This window comes from Artemia sp. Qi Xiang Cuo, chromosome 15, assembly GCF_049724085.1.
Source record: "Artemia sp. Qi Xiang Cuo chromosome 15, ASM4972408v1, whole genome shotgun sequence".
In the NCBI taxonomy this organism is placed as follows: Eukaryota; Metazoa; Arthropoda; class Branchiopoda; order Anostraca; family Artemiidae; genus Artemia; species Artemia sp. Qi Xiang Cuo.
The window spans coordinates 60,888,177-60,905,042 of record NC_142808.1 but is presented as its reverse complement, the minus strand read 5'-3'; the positions used below and the strand labels follow the sequence as shown (position 1 = coordinate 60,905,042).

The 16,866-nt window shown below is 33.6% G+C and overlaps 2 protein-coding genes across 2 annotated transcripts in view; both read left to right on the top strand.

The window, feature by feature from the left end:
- The window catches only part of LOC148943946 (NEDD8-activating enzyme E1 catalytic subunit-like), a 9,545-nt gene extending 6,731 nt beyond the window's left edge, over positions 1-2,814 (top strand). Inside the window, exons 3-5 of the mRNA XM_089101296.1 lie at positions 1,496-1,666; positions 1,931-2,089; positions 2,747-2,814. Of these exons, the coding sequence (XP_088957422.1) occupies positions 1,496-1,666; positions 1,931-2,089; positions 2,747-2,814 (398 nt within the window). The remainder of the gene's footprint in view (positions 1-1,495; positions 1,667-1,930; positions 2,090-2,746) is intronic.
- On the top strand, positions 937-13,780 carry LOC148943945 (uncharacterized). The gene is made up of 3 exons (XM_089101671.1): positions 937-2,089; positions 4,271-4,420; positions 12,481-13,780. The coding sequence occupies exons 2-3, from the start codon at positions 4,300-4,302 to the stop codon at positions 13,656-13,658; spliced, it is 1,299 nt and encodes a 432-aa protein (XP_088957797.1). The 5' UTR covers positions 937-2,089; positions 4,271-4,299; the 3' UTR covers positions 13,659-13,780.
- The last annotated feature ends 3,086 nt before the right edge of the window (positions 13,781-16,866 follow it).

The window sequence follows — 16,866 nt, the reverse complement described above, 5'->3', positions numbered from 1 at the left end:
CCCCCGAACCACCCGCTTTTGCAGCCTTTAAATAAAAAAAAACACGTTTTTTAAACTGAAAGTAAGGAGCGACATTAAAACTTAAAACGAGCAGAAATTATTCCGTATATGAAAGGGGCTGTCCCCTCCTCAACGCCTCGCTCTTTACGCTGAAGTTTGACTTTCTAACAACTCTATTTTTTTTTAACAATAAAAAACTTTAGCGTAAAGAGCGAGGCGCTGAGGAGGGGACAGCCCCTTTCATATGCGGAATAATTTCTGTTCGTTTTAAGTTTTAATGTTGCTCCTAACTTTCAGTTTAAAAACTTTTTATTTATTTAAAGGCTGGAAAAGGGGGAGGGGGGTTTGGGGGACGGCAGCCCCCCAATTATACCCACTAATCCCTTTACGTTTTAAGGTTCGAACTTTTGACTCAGCCTCTTTAACTCTTTAGAAAACGTATTTTTTTTTTCAAATAATCTGTAAATAGATCTCAAGTGGGAGGGGTGCAAAAAAAATTTTTTTTTGAATTTTTCTGGTGATTTTTCCAATAGAATTTACACAACTTCTCCTTTCCCACTCTGTACATATTCACTTTTTTCTAAGTAATTTTTTTTTTTTCATATGTGGTATTTGTTCAGTATATCTAAGTGTGATTATCTAATAGATCGCCTGACAAAGATATTCTGTGTTTTATTTTACAGGAAATATTGTCCTCATGTTTATTGTAAATAATATTTTCACAACATGGATTTGTTTTTCATTTTAGTCAATACTTTTACTTAGGTTTTAACTTAAGCCCTATTGAATCTGATGAATGTTTGAACTGAAATAGTCTGATTCTTATTTTGTTGTGTTTTAAATTTGTGAGCTTGTCTCAAGGCTATATTTTATGATAATTTAGAGTGTTTTATACTAGAAGATACTTTGGAGGGGGGGGGGTCAGAAGAGGAAAAATGAGTATTATAATGGGTGATTGTCTTTCAGTTCTTCCATTAGAATTGGAAGGAAAAATGTTTCGGTTATCAGCTATAATATTTGAATGTTTCTGTCAAAGAGGAATTGGGATATCTATTTTCTTTCCTGTAAATATATATGTTTTCCAAAATCAAATGGACACACAAACAAATGGAATCTGAAAGAAAATGAATCAAAGATGCAAAAAATGGAATTAATTGAACAATTTAATTGCCTGACACTAAAAGAAACTGGTATTAGTACTAAGAGGAAAAAGCAACATTACCACTAAGTATTTTTTTTTCTTAAATAATTAGCCAACTGATTAGCCTCTGAACAGCATACCCTCTGGAAGAATTTTAGGATTCCTTTTTTTTTAACTCTAAATTCTGAGATTTGGTTTAGCTGTTTGCCAAAGATAGTTTGATTTCTGTCCTTAAAAGGATTATTATTCATTCTCGTTGGATAATATATTGAAAAGAGGGAAGTAGTAGGGCTTGTTTTGTAAGCTTTTCTGTTGAAAGTGTTTGATGTCTCTTTTATTGACGCTTTCTTTCAGAAGTTGAAGAGGCTTTACCAAGTGACCATAAAGAGCTTTTTGACTATCCAACCCATCTTTTGTCTCCTAAAAGGGAAGATGCTCTTGTGGATAGTTTTTTCTGCTTTTCAGGACCATGTAAACTTGAACCTGACACTCAGGAACTGAGCTCCACCTGTTTTGACAGTACAGGTACATTTCAAGCGTTTGGTTTTTGTATAATTGAATATTTTGGGTAATTTTTTATTGGGAAAACTAGAAAAAATTAGGATCTGCCAGTATCAAACCAGTATTTGCCAGTATTTATCAAATTATCACTCTTGATTTTGTTCAGTTTTTATATTTTGTGTTATTTTTCACATTTGTTGTCTGTTTTTTATGTCTTGCTACTGATTATTGAGAATATTTTTATCTTACTTTGATAATTTTCCATCTCTTTATTTGTTGTTGTTATAGAAGCTGCATATGCGTCACCAGACGATGTCGAAACGATCAGAGAAACTTCTAATTCTTCTCTGTCACGTGAGCATCAACAGCTACCTTTGAGCATTGAATCCAGAATATTCAATTTAACATCTGTGTTGGACTCCCAGGATCTGGATTGCAATTACGAAGGTATATTTGAAAATTATAGAGTTTTAAAATTAGTTTGAAAAGGAAAATTCCTCAATTCACGCATCGCCCAACCCAACTGATCTTCCATTATCTCACACACTCCACTCAAGTATTGATTTACTGCATGCCATATTGATTCCTACAAATTTCAAGAGAAAAGTAAGATACCAGTTGTAGCCAAGGCCACTGATAGAGAATTGATCTCCGAAACTGCGGTCCCAAATGCTCTGAGTCACTAAACTGGAACTCATAGTATCCATTTACTTCCATCCCAGGGCATTAAGGACCTTATATAATCATTTCTCAGGTTTTATTATTTCTTCAATTCTTTTGTAAGTTCAATGTTAACAAAAACTCATAAAGTTAAACAGTGTTATTCCCATCACTTTCTAAAATAGTCAGGTTTAAGGTATGGAAAGAACTGGATTTATTTGAGTATATTTTAAGTATATTATTTGTTAAACTTGAAAAGCCTTGAGAAATTATTTTGTTGGTATGTTTTATTTGGTGTAATGAAAAATAAGAACGCACCGCACAAAAAAAATGCTGCCAGCAAAGGACAAATGATACTCTGGCCTTTTGGAGGCTTTTGAGATGTATGTCTTTTCTATTTGTTTTTGGTCTCCTATTTGCTTTTTTCGTTGATTTTTATTTCAGGTTGTTTTAAATTTGAAATATTATATGACTTTATTTGCGCTGGTCATAGGCTTAATATGATCCTTTAACTTTAAGAAAGTTGCACTTATTTGGTTTTGTATTCTTATTATTATTTTCAAAATAAAAGTACTGTGCTTCGATGTAAGGTACAGCATAGCTAATCAAGTAATATTATAGCTTGGTCGAGCCCATAATGAAGACTTTAACCAACCATAAATAAATAAAATTAGAAACTTTACCCAAAATTTTCTGGAGAATCTCACCTTTTAAGTGACAAACTTCGATTTTTTACACCCTTTTCATGAAACATATATTTACTTTCATCCTAATGTGAGGCTCTTCAACTTTCTTTGAAAACTTACCTTTAAAAAAATTAATAGGGAAATCGCAAAATTTGATTAATTACATGGAAAATACAAGATTATGAAGTTTAAATGGCTAGAATAGGAAACCACACGTTAGCAAAAACAGACCAAATTCAAAACTATCTTTTACCTTGCAAAATAGAAAGATACTAATTGGCATAATATAAAAGATACTTGGCAAATACTAAGAATGTATTTGCCACAATATAGTTTAAATGGTCTAAACGAAAGGCAATACTACTTTTATTTCGATTATAAAATATCCAATAAAGGGTGCAAGGCAAGAATTATAACTAAATAAACGAATTTTTTTTTAAGTACACAAAAGCCATACATACAGCCAATATATACAAAAAGTATATTTTGTTCCTATTTGAAATATAGTGCAGTCCTTTAAAGTCCTTACTGAGCAGTATAACAAGTAGAATAGAATAATTGCTGCAGCCTAGTAAATTAGAAAAAGGGTAAATCAGAGCGAACCATGAATTTCAAAAGGGATTTGAAAACCCTTGACAATGGTTAAAATTAGAACAAATCCTAATTTTGATAGCTTGGCGTTGTTTTGATCATTGGTGCTCACCAAATCATCATCTCTTTCCCCCTAAAATAAGATGTTGCAAGCGTGTATTTTACCCCACTCTGGTATCCGAGTAGACCCATTCTATTAAAACAAAAAAACCATCACAAAGAGACAAGTGGTAAAGGATCTAATAGTGGTAAAGGAGGAAAAATAGAGTTCTACTGCCTTTTTTTAAATAAGCCAAAGGTAGAAGCACTGATAATTTGCAATTATGCGTTTCCAGTTCCCAAAGACTAGTTCTTAGTATGTATAAATAGGTTACCTCTAGTTATTTATATTTCCAAAAATTAATTAGATATCATTTAGATATGAAAATTTGTGAATAAAGTGCCAAATTATGAAATTTTTTTCTATTAATCAAATTACCTTTTTTTAATTATCATACTATTATCACGGTTGCATCAAATTATAAAGATTATATTTGTTCAGGTCTGGTGTTTAGTTTTATTTTTCACGCTTGTAGTCTGTTTTTTTTATCTTGTGAAGATTTAGTTATTTATTGGTAAATTATTGAGAATATTTAATCCTACTTTTATTATTTTCTGTCTCTTTGTTTATTTTTTATTTTTGTTGTTGAAGCTGGAGATACTTCATCAATTGAAGCTGAAATGATCAGAGACACTACTATTTTTAATTCATCTGAGGATCAACTACCTGTGGATGCTTCATCCAGAATAACCAATTTAACATCAGAATCGGACTTCCAAAATCTGGACAACAATGACGAAGGTATATTGAAACTAATAGCGTTATGAAAATGGAAAATTTTTATCAAACATGAAAGTTTTTGTAAATTTTACAAGCAAATAACATTAACAATATGTCAAGCAATATAAACAACGTAACATACTTCAAATTCAAGCATTTCATTAACCTTCTAAATTGGGGAGTATAAATAAAATAAAAATGAACAAACTGACCACATAAATATAAAACAAATATAAATACAGTCAAATATACACAAACCTAAATTATACTAATAATACTTAATTACTTTTCATTGATTTCATGAACACCGTAAATTTTAACATAAATAAGCAGCAAATCTAAAAAAAAGGAATTATTGAAAATAATAAAAATAATACCAACCAGCTAAAGAAAATAAATATTCTAATAATTTGAAAAATTCCAGAGTCGGTATAGGGAAATCGATTGCCCTAGCGAATTGATTTTATTTGCTTCTTATTCGTTATCACAATGGAATCGTTCATACCATATTGTTTTGTCACTGTTGACGTATAATTAAATTTTGAAAGTCGACATAAAAGTTTTCCAAAATTAAAAAAAAGTTATTTTTCTGAAGAATTAGAAGAACTAAAATATAGCAACCATACTAAATGTGGAAAAACTCTAGGTAGAACTAAAGAATTAAAAACATGAGTTAATGAATCTCTAGTCAAAACATCATGGAGAGTATTTATCCAACTAAAACTTGCAGAGATGCCTTCTTTGACAAAGAAGGGTCATAAGGAATATCTAAACAAAGAAAAGAGCATTACATAAAAATATTTTTTTGTAAATGTCACGTCACATTTTTCATGTTTATAAAGCGTTTAAATAGTATTACCAAAAGTCACAGAGTGTGGATTTAGGTGATCCACACCCTCACAGAGTGTGGATTTAGGTACCAAAGTGGAAATTTACCTTAATGGAAACTGATTCAAAACAATAGTTTTTATTTAAATTCAGCAGAACATTAATATGTTATTGTTTAAATATCTTTTTTTTTTAGAATGAAAAAAAATAAAAGCTCCCGAAGCCGATCAAAAATCATGTCAGATTTAAATGAAAAGTATCTCATTCAAATTGGCATCATTGCATACCGCTCCTCCTTTTTGAAAATTTTTCTGCATTGGTTGTGCAGATCGTAGCCTGTAGGTTGTTAAAGTTTGTTCCTTCTGTAAGTTTTGTTTCTTAATTTCGACAGTGATGATATCACTGGATAGTTGAGAGTTAGTTTTAGCCATTCATCCAAGCACATTTTTGAAATATACTTTGAATTGTTCATAGTGAAAAATGCGTTAAAAACATGAAACATAGGTAAAATTTCCAACTTTTAAGCAAGTTTAAATAATTCTGAGTAATTTCGTATTTCTGATTCTTTGAATTCACAGATTCGAAAAGAATGAATCCGGCTATCTTGTTCATCCATTATCTTGTTCATTTCATGCAAGTAAGATCTGTAGGCTTGTCACAGCATTATATCTTTGAAGGGAAATATAAACCCTATGCCCAATGGGGTATTTGAAATTCAATGCTTAGTTTATCTCTCTGTCTTTTCTTTCTGTAAACTTGTCTATGGTAACGCCAAAATACAGTGCAATGTAGCACCACAAAATGGTGTCAGTTATAATGCTTTCTTCTCTCAATCTCCTCTCGTGCTTACTCAGAATTTTTTAAATGATCAGATTGAAGTAAAATTGCTGATTCTTTTGCAGAGTTAAATACTGCCATTAGTACTACTAACGGCTCACCGAAGCACCAAAACCCGTGAGGCCAACACAGTTACGTGCGCAACTCTTCCATCCCAATTCATTCTAAGCCTCCCTCTTTGCACCCTCTCAGGACGTACCCATTTCCCTTAAATATTTCTTTATGAGGTCCTCCCACCCCATCCGCGGACGACCCGCTTTCCGTTTAAAAGTAGATGGTTGACCAAAAACGACAATATTTGGCAATCTGTCATCTTTCATCTGCAGATCGTGCCCTAACCATCTCAACCTGTCTCTCAATTATAGCCCTGGAAAGTGGGATTGATCTGTACTTTTCTTACAGCCTATCGTTTGAAATACAATCAGTCAGTTGGGTACCCAACACAAACCGTTGGCAATTTCTCTGGAAAACATCTAGCAAATCTTCCTTCGGTTTTCGGAGCGCCCATACTTCAGAACCATTCGATCTTTTCGTTACCCAAAGTCACTTTTTTTTTCACTTATTCTTAGGCTTAGTGACTCAGTCTTCTTAACATAAATTGTTAAACCTATTCTAGCACCGTGAACTCGCAAAATTTCTAAAATGTCATTCAATTTGCTCACACTTTCATCTAGGATGTTTGGATTATCAGCGTAATCTATGTCTTGAAAAGTTATACTTCCCCATTTTATTCCGTGTAATACTTCTCCCATTGCCTTTCCTTTGCTCCTGAAGACAGAGTCCATCAAAATGATCCATAAAAATAGGGATAGAACCCAACTCTGCTTAACTCGAGATTCAATACGTAAAAAGCTACTTTATAGCTTTAATACGAAAATATAACTTTTTAGCCCGAAAACACCCATCAAAACAGACAAAGCCCGTAACAATTATCCATTAGACAGAATCTCGTGCGAATGCTTTGTCGTTTACTAGGATATAATTTTCTCGAATGGTGCCACTCTTGTGCTCTTTCATTGCCTTTCTTGTGCTCTTTCAAAATGACCCATATATGGGCATATAACCCTGCTTAAATTTAGATTTAATGCGAAACTAGCTGCTTTATAGCTTTAAAACGAAAGTGTAAATTTCCAGGACATAGATTATGGCGATGATTAATACGAAAAGCCGTATTTCCTACGTTAACCGAATTAATGTTATTCTCTTACATAGGAAAAAGTGTTATTCTCATAATGATAGTATTTGTCTGGTATACCGTATAAGGATAAGTCTTTGACTTACAATTTTGTAATCAATAAGGTTAGCTGTGAATACAACCCATAGTAGATAATTAATTGGGAAGAGGTTTTTTATCCCAAAAACACCCACCAAAACAGACAAAGCCCATGACTATTATCCATTCGTCAGAATCCCTTGCGAATGCTTTGTCGTTTACTAGGATTAATTAAAAAAAGTGGAAAATTTAAAAAAAAAGTGGATTATTTCGTGGAAAACTTTTTCCACGAAATAAGTTTTTCAAAGTAAAATAAAGAACTCCATTAAACAAAAAATGAGTAAAAATAAAATCAAATAATCTACCAAGCGTGAAACTACAACAAATCAGTATCGATAAATAAATTAAACCCAAAACAAACAGAAATTACAATAAATAACCTAGTCAAACTCTAAACAAGCAGAAATTAACATAATTTGGGCTCAAAATCCCTATGCCTTCCCAAGGCGAGAACATAATTTGCCCGTTACTGAAAAATATAAATGTTTTTACTTTTATAACTTTAGTAAATAAAATAATGTTAACATTTGTTTACTATATATCAGTACATTAAACTGACAATATGTGCATTGAGCTGACAATGCACATTCATTTGTATTTATTCAGTAAAGTACAAATTATGTACTGACCTTGAGAAGGCATAGGGGTGTTATTTAATCTTAAGGCAACATTTAGTATTTAAACATAAAGGCAAATGGGGGGTGGGCGTGGGAGGGGGATTAGTTTCCATCTAATCACTTTCGACTATTAAAAAGGGAATCATTCCTTTCTATTTTTAATTGAATTGGCCCTTATCGAAGTTCCTACGACAACTCCTTCGATACGAATTGCCCTGGTCTAAACAACAACAACAACAAAATAATAAATTATACCCACGTCGATCTTTACTTTAAAAATGTCAAGCCTTCCAATCGAATGAGCCCTTTTTGAGTTTCTACGGCAACGCTTTCTATAAACACCATATATGTCCCCAGGGCATAAATTACAACCCTTACCCTAAGGGCTTTGAGGGTGGTTGTCATCCTCTAACCAGGACTTTCAACTACGTTAAACAATATGGCTATCTCAAATTTTGATTGGATGTGTCTGTGAAAATGGCGAGTGTGAGAGAGGCGTTAGTCGCTCTCCAATAACTTTGAACTATTAAGAAAGGCACTAGCCCTTTCAATTTGTAATGAAGTGAGCCCCTTTGAATTTTCTACAACAACGATTTTAATAAAAACCTTATATATCCCCAGGGCATAACTTACAACCCCGGCCCTGAGGGCTGGGGGGGGGGGGTGTTGTCATCTTTAAATACCAAATTTCCAAAAATTTCTGCAACGGTGAACAAAATTGCTAAATGAAAATTTTTATTGGATGTAATTGGGGGATTGGTGGGTGTGAGAGGGGGGTTAATTACTCTTCAATCACTTTCAACTATTAAAAAGGGCACTAGCCCTGTCAGTTTCGAATTGAATGTTTGAAGTTTTTACAACAACTCTATCTATAAAAACCTTATATGCCCCCAGGGCATAACTTGCAACCTTTGCCCTAGGGGCTCTGGGGGGTTTGTCATCCATACATACATAATTTCCATAACTTTCAACTACTTTGAACAAAATGGCTATCTCTAAATTTTGATTGAATGTGTTTGGGGAATTGGTGGGCGTGAGAGGGGTGTTAATTACTCTCCACTCCCTGTCAACTATTAAAAATTGTAATTTCAATGTCCAATCAAATGAGCCCTTTTTGAAATTTCTATAACAACTATCTATGTAAACCTTATATGCCCCCAGGGCTTAACTTACAACCCTTGCACTGAGGGCTCTGATGGGGTTTTAATCCTAAAAGGCCTAATTTCCAGAACTTTTGACTACGCTGAACAAAATAGATGTCTCAAAATTTTGATTGGATGTGTTTGGGGGTTGAATGAGCCCTTTTTGAAGTTTCCACAACATCGCTTTCTATAAAAATGTCATATGCCCCCAGGGCATAGCTTAAGACCCTTGCCCTAAGGGATGTGGGTAAGGAGGGGTTGTCATCCTTAAAGACCTTATTTCCAAAACTTTCAATTACGTTGAATAATATGGCTATCTAAAAATTTTGATTGGATGTGCTTGGGGAAAAGGTGGGCGCGAGAGGGGGTTAGTTGCCCTCGAATCAATTTCGAAACTATTAAAAAGGGCATAGCCCTTTGAATTTCCAATCGAATGAGCCCTTTTTGAAGTTTCTACGACAACGCGTTCTATAAAAACCTTATGTGTCCCTAGGGCGTAACTTACAACCCTTTTCCTGAGGGCTGTGGGGGTGAAGGGGTTGTCATCCTTAAGAACCTAATTTCCAAAGCTTTCAACTACGTTGAATAAAATAGCTATCTAAAAATTTTGATTGGATGTGTTTGGGGAAAAGGTGGGCGTGAAAGGGAAGTGAGTGACCCTCCAATCACTTTCGACTATTAAAAATGGCACTAGCCCTTTGAATTTCCAATCGAATGAGCTTTTTTTGAAGTTTTTACGACAAAACTTTCTATAAAAACCTTATATGCCCCCTGGGTATAACTTACAACCCTTGCCCTTAGGGTTGTGGGGGAGTGTCCTCCTCAAAAACATAATTTCTATATGGAAATCAACTGCGCTGAACAACATAGCTATCTAAAAACTTTTATTGGATGTGTTTTGGGAAAAGATGGGCGTGAGAGGGGGGTTAGTTGCCCTCAAATCACTTTTGACCATTAAAAAGGGCACTAGACCTTTGAATTTCCAATCGAATGAGCCCTTTTTCAAGTTTCTAAGACAAAGGTTTCAATAATAACATATATGCCCCCATGGCATCGATTATAACCCTTGCTCTGAAGACTGTGGGGGGAGTTTCCTGCTCAACGGTATATTTTCCTGAACTTTAAACTGCGTGGAACAAAAAGGCCATCTCAAAATGTTGATTGGATGAGTTTGTGGAAATGGTGGGCGTGGAAGGGGTGTTAGTTGCTTTCCAATCACTTCCGACTATTAAAAAGGGCACTAGACATTTCAATTTCCAATCGAATGAGTCTTTTTTGAAGTTTCTACTACGACAACGCTTTCTATAAAAAACCTTATATGCCCCAGGGCATAACTTACAACCCTTGCCCTGAGGTCTGTGGGGGAGTGTCCTAAAACATAATTTCTATATGGAAATCAACTACACTGAACAAAAAGGCTATCTCAAAATTTTGATTGGATGTGTTTCATCCAATCAAATGAGCCCTTTTCGAAGTCTCTACGGCAACTTCTTCGATACGAAGTGCCCTGGTCTAAAGGAAAAAAAAATATTAAATAATACATTGTGCCAACGTCGTTCTTATATGCCCCCAGGGCATAGCTTAAAACCCTTGCCCTGAGGGTTGCAGGGGAGTGACCTGCTCAAAAACATATTTTCTATGTGGAAATCAACTACGCTGAAAAAAATGGCTATCTCAAAATTTTGATTGGATGTGTTTCGGCAAATGGTGGGCCTGGAAGGTGTTTTACTTGCCTTCCAATCACTTTAGACTATTGAAAAGGGCACAAGCCATTCCAATTTCCAATTGAATGAGCCCTTTTCGAATTTTATACGACATCTTCTTGGATACGAGGTGCCCTGTTCGAAAGGGAAAAATAATAAATAAGACATTGTGGCAACATCGTTCTTATATGCCCCCAGGGAAAAACTTAAAACCTTTGCCCTGAGGTTTTTTTTTTGGGGGGGGTGACCTCAAAAATAAATTTTTTATCTGGAAATCAACTACGCTGAACAAAATGGCTATCTCAAAATTTTGATTGGATGTGTTTGGGGGAATGATGGGTGTTGGGGGGGGGGGGGGCTAGTTGCCCTCCAATTACTTTCGACTATTAAAAAGGGCACTAGCCACTCCAATTTCCAAGCGAATGAGCCCTTTTTGAAGTTTCTACGACAACTCCTTCGATACGAAGTGCCCTGGTCTAAAGACCCCCCCCCCCAAAAAAAAAAAAAAAAAATAAATAAATAATACATTAGGCACTGCTATTGCGCTGCCTATGATATAATTTCCTTGAATGGTTCCACTTTTCAAGTGGGAATAGAGTTGACCCTAGGTCTCGTATCTTGTGGGTAACATGACAGGGTCAAGGCAGCCCTCAGCAGAGGCCTTTATCCAGCAATCTGGATTTTACGCCCTGTTATATTTGTTCTATCGAGGATCCTTCCATGATAGTTTTCTGCGTCAACATGCAATTTACCCTATTGCTGGAAGAAGGTATTTAACTCACGGGACGTGTCCTTTTGAAATTATTGAAAAAATCGGGAATTCGAAAGAAATTGGTAAGTCGGGCTTAGTGCCAAAAGCCTGTAAATATTTGTGCTATTTTGATACTTTAGTTTATTTAATTTTTTAAAGTGGACTTCAATTCTCATGTCCTATGAAAGAAAGAAATTAGTTATAGAGAACTTTTGATAAAGAATTACTCCTTACGAGCAAATGACAAGAAACAAAGAATAGGTTAAACAATAAATAATCATAAAAGTTTGGGAGATTTCAGTTTTTAATTTTTTAATTTTTGTGCATTGTCAAATTTAATCAAGTAATTTTGCTTATTTATGTTCATAGTTCAAGGTGACAACACTGGCAAAAATAGGTACTCACCTAAAAACGTCGTAATTTTGAACCAACCATAATAGAAATATTAAACATGAGGTTTTAGTTAGGAATATAACTAAAATGGGACTAAGGGCTTAATTTTTATTTTATTTTGCACTTTTATTTAGTATTTTATTTTATTTTGTATTTTAAGTTAACGTTGCCGTTGAATTAATTTTCAAAGTAAATTATGATACAAGTTTAAAACAAGTTCAACTAGGGGAGAAGGGTAGAAAAGGAAATTATTTGTTCAAACCTATCAAATTTTTTCTTAATCCCGTATGACTTTCAAGTTTTAAAGCTGATAAAGATTTTTTATATTATTATTCCAATTCTAATTCTTCTATTAAGTGAAGTTAATTTCAAGGGTCGTTCTTTCATTTTTGTTTTATTTGAAAATGGTAGGCAGTGTAGATCCCAATCAGGTAACAATTATTGAATGTTCACCTTTCATTTGTAATTGCTATGATGTCTAATTGTTGAATCGTGTACACTTTATTTAATTTTAATAAAAATAATTGTTTACTTTAGAGATAATTCATTCTCCTGTGTGTGGTTTTGATGGTGTGGTTCAACCAAAACTCTTAGGCCCAAAACCAATCGTGAAGGTGAAGAAACTGACAGAGAAGGCTATTGAAGAATTAAAAGCTGGAATTTGGCGTTGTGCCTCCTGTGCAAAAGCAGAAAAATCATTTTTTATGCTAGATCTTCACATAGACACCGGCTGTGAAGAACTTTCACCAATAGAATGTGACATCTGTCCTGAAGTATTTAGGGACTACAGAAATTTCGTTATTCACATTATGGAACACCAAATGGGCGAGACAAGAAGATGTCCTATTTGTTTGTGTGAATGCATTGGGGATGTGAGTCAACATTTAGTTACACATGGTAATTTTTCACCAAGCGCATCTGAGTTAGAACTACAGGAATGTACATCACTAGCTGCTACACAGAGTCCTTCTGCAATTGTTTGTTTCAGTTCATTTGAATTAGATTCTGAAACAAGAAACGTGGACAATCACAAGACATCTTTGAATAGTTCCTTGCGCAATAAAAAACACAAAATATTGAAAAGAAGTAAAGAAACATATACGGGGATAAAGCAACATATCTGTGATGTATGTGACAAGAACTTTTATCATTTGAGCCATTTGAAAAGGCATTTAAGAATGCACACAGGGGAGAACCCTTTCAAATGTGATGTATGTGAGAAAACTTTTTCTCAGTCAAACAATCTGATTAAGCACCAAAGAGTACACACTGGGGAGAAACCGTTTAAGTGTGATATATGTGAGAAAACTTTTTCTGAATCATGCAATTTGATTACGCACCAAAGAGTACATACCGGTGAAAAACCATTTGAATGTGATATATGTGATAAAACTTTTTCCCAATCATCCAATTTAATTACGCACCAAAGAGTACATACCGGTGAGAAACCGTTTAAATGTGAAATATGTGAGAAAACTTTTTCACAGTCAAGCAGTTTGATTAAGCATCAAAGAGTACATACTGGTGAGAAATCTTTTAAGTGTGATATCTGTGAGAAAACTTTTTCTCAGTCAAGCAATTTTATTACGCACCAAAGAGTACACACTGGGAAAAAACTGTTTAAGTGTGATGTATGCAAAAGAGAATATTCTTCTAAATCAAATCTGAATTATCATATAACAACCCATTCTCAGAAAAAGCCTGCTAGTTCATAGTCTACAATAACAACTTCTGTGGTCTTGCTGAACCCCATTATAAACTGTTCCCTTGTTTTGTTGCTTCTTATTTATACATTTTTTTTTTCAGTCGATTAATTGATTTGCGTAATATTTTTGTTAATTTGTTCAGTTATTTTTTTTAGCTTTTTCTTTAATCTTTTTCCTTATTTTGGCTCTGTCTGGGCCCCACCCCCAAATTAGTCACTATATGTATCCATGTTTGAGTATATACCCCAGTAAAATCCATTCTATTCTTCTTTTAATATTTTCTCATCTCTTTTTAAAATCTCTTTGCTTATCAATTGGATTGAAACATTGTGAACAAAGATATATGTAGTTTTTGGTCTGTCCTCAGTGAAATAAATCCTTAAAACAGATTGTCACCAGGATTTCTAATCAACAGATAAGGGGAGCATATCCTTTTGAATGATTATATATCCTTGGAGAAACCAATGCAGAAGTAAAGAAAAGAGAAATATTGGTTTGTTCTAGTGTAGTAATTGGTAAAACTCGGTATTTTACCATAATTTTTCGGACCCCTTTAAATTGGTATTTTACCTATTTTTTGTATTTTTAATATTTTACTAGCAAATTCTACGGTGATTTATAGTTAAAATAGTGCAAAACTACCCAAAAGACTGGAAGAAACATGTTTGGATATGATATTGTTATTGTGATTTCTACTGGATACACAGCAGGGTGAAGGAAAGGAATATAATTGCATCCATTAATTGCGTTGTGAGGTGTTTATAATTGAGTGATAAATTAGTATTTGATTATCCCTTATCCAACAGCATGTCACTTTATTTGCATATGCCTATTCTCTTTAAATGAACAGTTTACTTGATCTTTCCCCTAAAAAAGTTTCAGAAGCAATATCATTTGGTTTGCGCGTCTGTAGCAATGTTTCCTTGTCTAATCTTGTCCTTCTTCTCTCTTTCCTTTTGACTAAAGATTGGACGGACCCACAATTTTCTCATCTTTCTAAAAAAAAAACAGGGTATTCTGCTTCCAACCAGAGGTCTAAATTGATTGGGATAGGAGGAAGTACTTTATCCAGACTATTGCTCAACACCTGATTTGCCTGGTATGAAAGACCCTACGCAAATGTAACATTACTAAATACTACAATGTTTGAGCCTTAATTTTGCACCTTAACAAAGCTTTAGATCCCTCAAAATAGCAAAAACAAAGCTATTGTTCTTTGGAAAATATAGTCTGACTAGAAAAAATATGGTAATAGAATTTGCCTTGAAATTTAGAATCAGAAATGGACTTCATTGAATCTGTAGTCAATATAATATGCCTGGTGGTCAAAATTCCAAAAAAATGTGATTATTGCTGTCATTTAGCAATGACTAGTGAACAAAAGAGAAACCCAGTTTTTTTCCATTTAAGATTATTGATTGTTACCAAAATAAGCTAGTAATAAAAAAGCTTAATAATTGGATAAATAATTTCAGAGTTAATCATCAGAAAAGACTAAAAGAAGAGCTTTAAATAGAAAAAAAACAGCCCAAGAAGTAATATCAGAGACCTCAGATGTACCTTAATATTGTTTTCTTTCAAAAGAGATAAGATTTGAACACACTGATTAGCAAAAGATAATTAATAAATAAACAAGGTTGTTCCCCTTAACATAAATTCACTTAATTCAACTGCTTTCCAAGATAGCAAAAAGCCCCTAAAATAGAAATTTGCCTAAAAATGTTATAATTTATAAAATTGCTAGGCGACTTTATTCTTTATTATTACTTCAACAGCAATTAACAATCACCCAGTAAGAAGAAGAAGTATAGTTGGGGCTGTTGAGAACGAAACACTAAAAGGTGGTAGGGTATACTGGGTAAAATTCAAAAAAAAGTTTTATATCTATAATTTTGTAATTTTATAAATTTTAATTACGTAAAAATTTTGCTTACACATTTTTTCAAAAGAAAAAAGTGCTTATATATGCTCAACATGGATATATATATATATATATATATATATATATATATATATATATATATATATATATATATATATATATATATATATATATATATATATATATATATATATATATATATATGTGTATATGTTTGAGACTTGATTTCTGCTATTTTGTTAGTATTTTTAACTTAAAATGATATTTGTTTTTCTGCATTTAAACATTTTGTAGATCTCACATAGTTTGAATAAATTGGCCATACCTTAAATATTTTCTTATGTACAATGGTCGGAAGCAGTGAGGGGTTTAAAAATTACCTATAAATTACGCCATGGTGGGAAAATTGGTGGATTTCATAAGCTTTTTTTTTTTTTTGCAAATACCACTTTTGAAAACAACTTGTTAAATATTATTCCTTTAACTATTTGCAGGAGTTTTGACTAGAATAATGTCAACTACTGTAAAGTGAAGGTAATATAGACAGAATATCTTTAACTTGAACTTTAGGAGTGGTCTAGCCCTAATAAAACAAATATTACTTTGTTCTCAATAGAAATCAAACAGTTCGTGGTAACGAACTGTAAGTAAGGAGCGACCCCGTTCAATGGTAACCGAAACTCTAAAAAGCGGAATTTTGATAACAATAGATACTTCAAAAGAATCAGATTTTAATTCTGATTTCATATAAATAGGTTTCGTCAAGTTTAATTTTACCAATCAAAAGTTACGCTCCTGAGAAAATTTGGCTGATTTTCGAAATAAGGGGGAAAGACCACCTAAACGTTATAGAACCTTAATGAAAATCACACCATCATATTCAGCGTATCAGAGAACCCTACTGTAGAGGTTTCAAGCTCCTATCAACAAAAATGTGGAATTTTCCATTTTTTGCAAGAAGAAAGATCACGGATGAGTGTTTATTTGTTTTTTTGTTTTTTTTTTTCTTTTCCCCAGGGGTGTTCGTATAGACCCAGTGGTCCTAGAATATCGTGGGAGGGCTCATTGGAATGGAAATTAAAAGTTCTAGTGCCCTTTTTAAGTGACGAAAAAAAATGGAGGGCAACTAGGCCCCCTCCCACGCTCATTTTTTTACCAAAGTCACACGATCAAAATTTTGAGACAACCATTTTGTTCAGCATGGTCGAAAATATTGTAACTATGTCTTTTAGGATGGCTTAATCCCTCGAAGCCCCCAGAGGGAGGGCTGAAAGTTATGAACTCTACCCAATGTTAACATATAGCATTGGTTATTGGGAAGTATACAGACGTTTT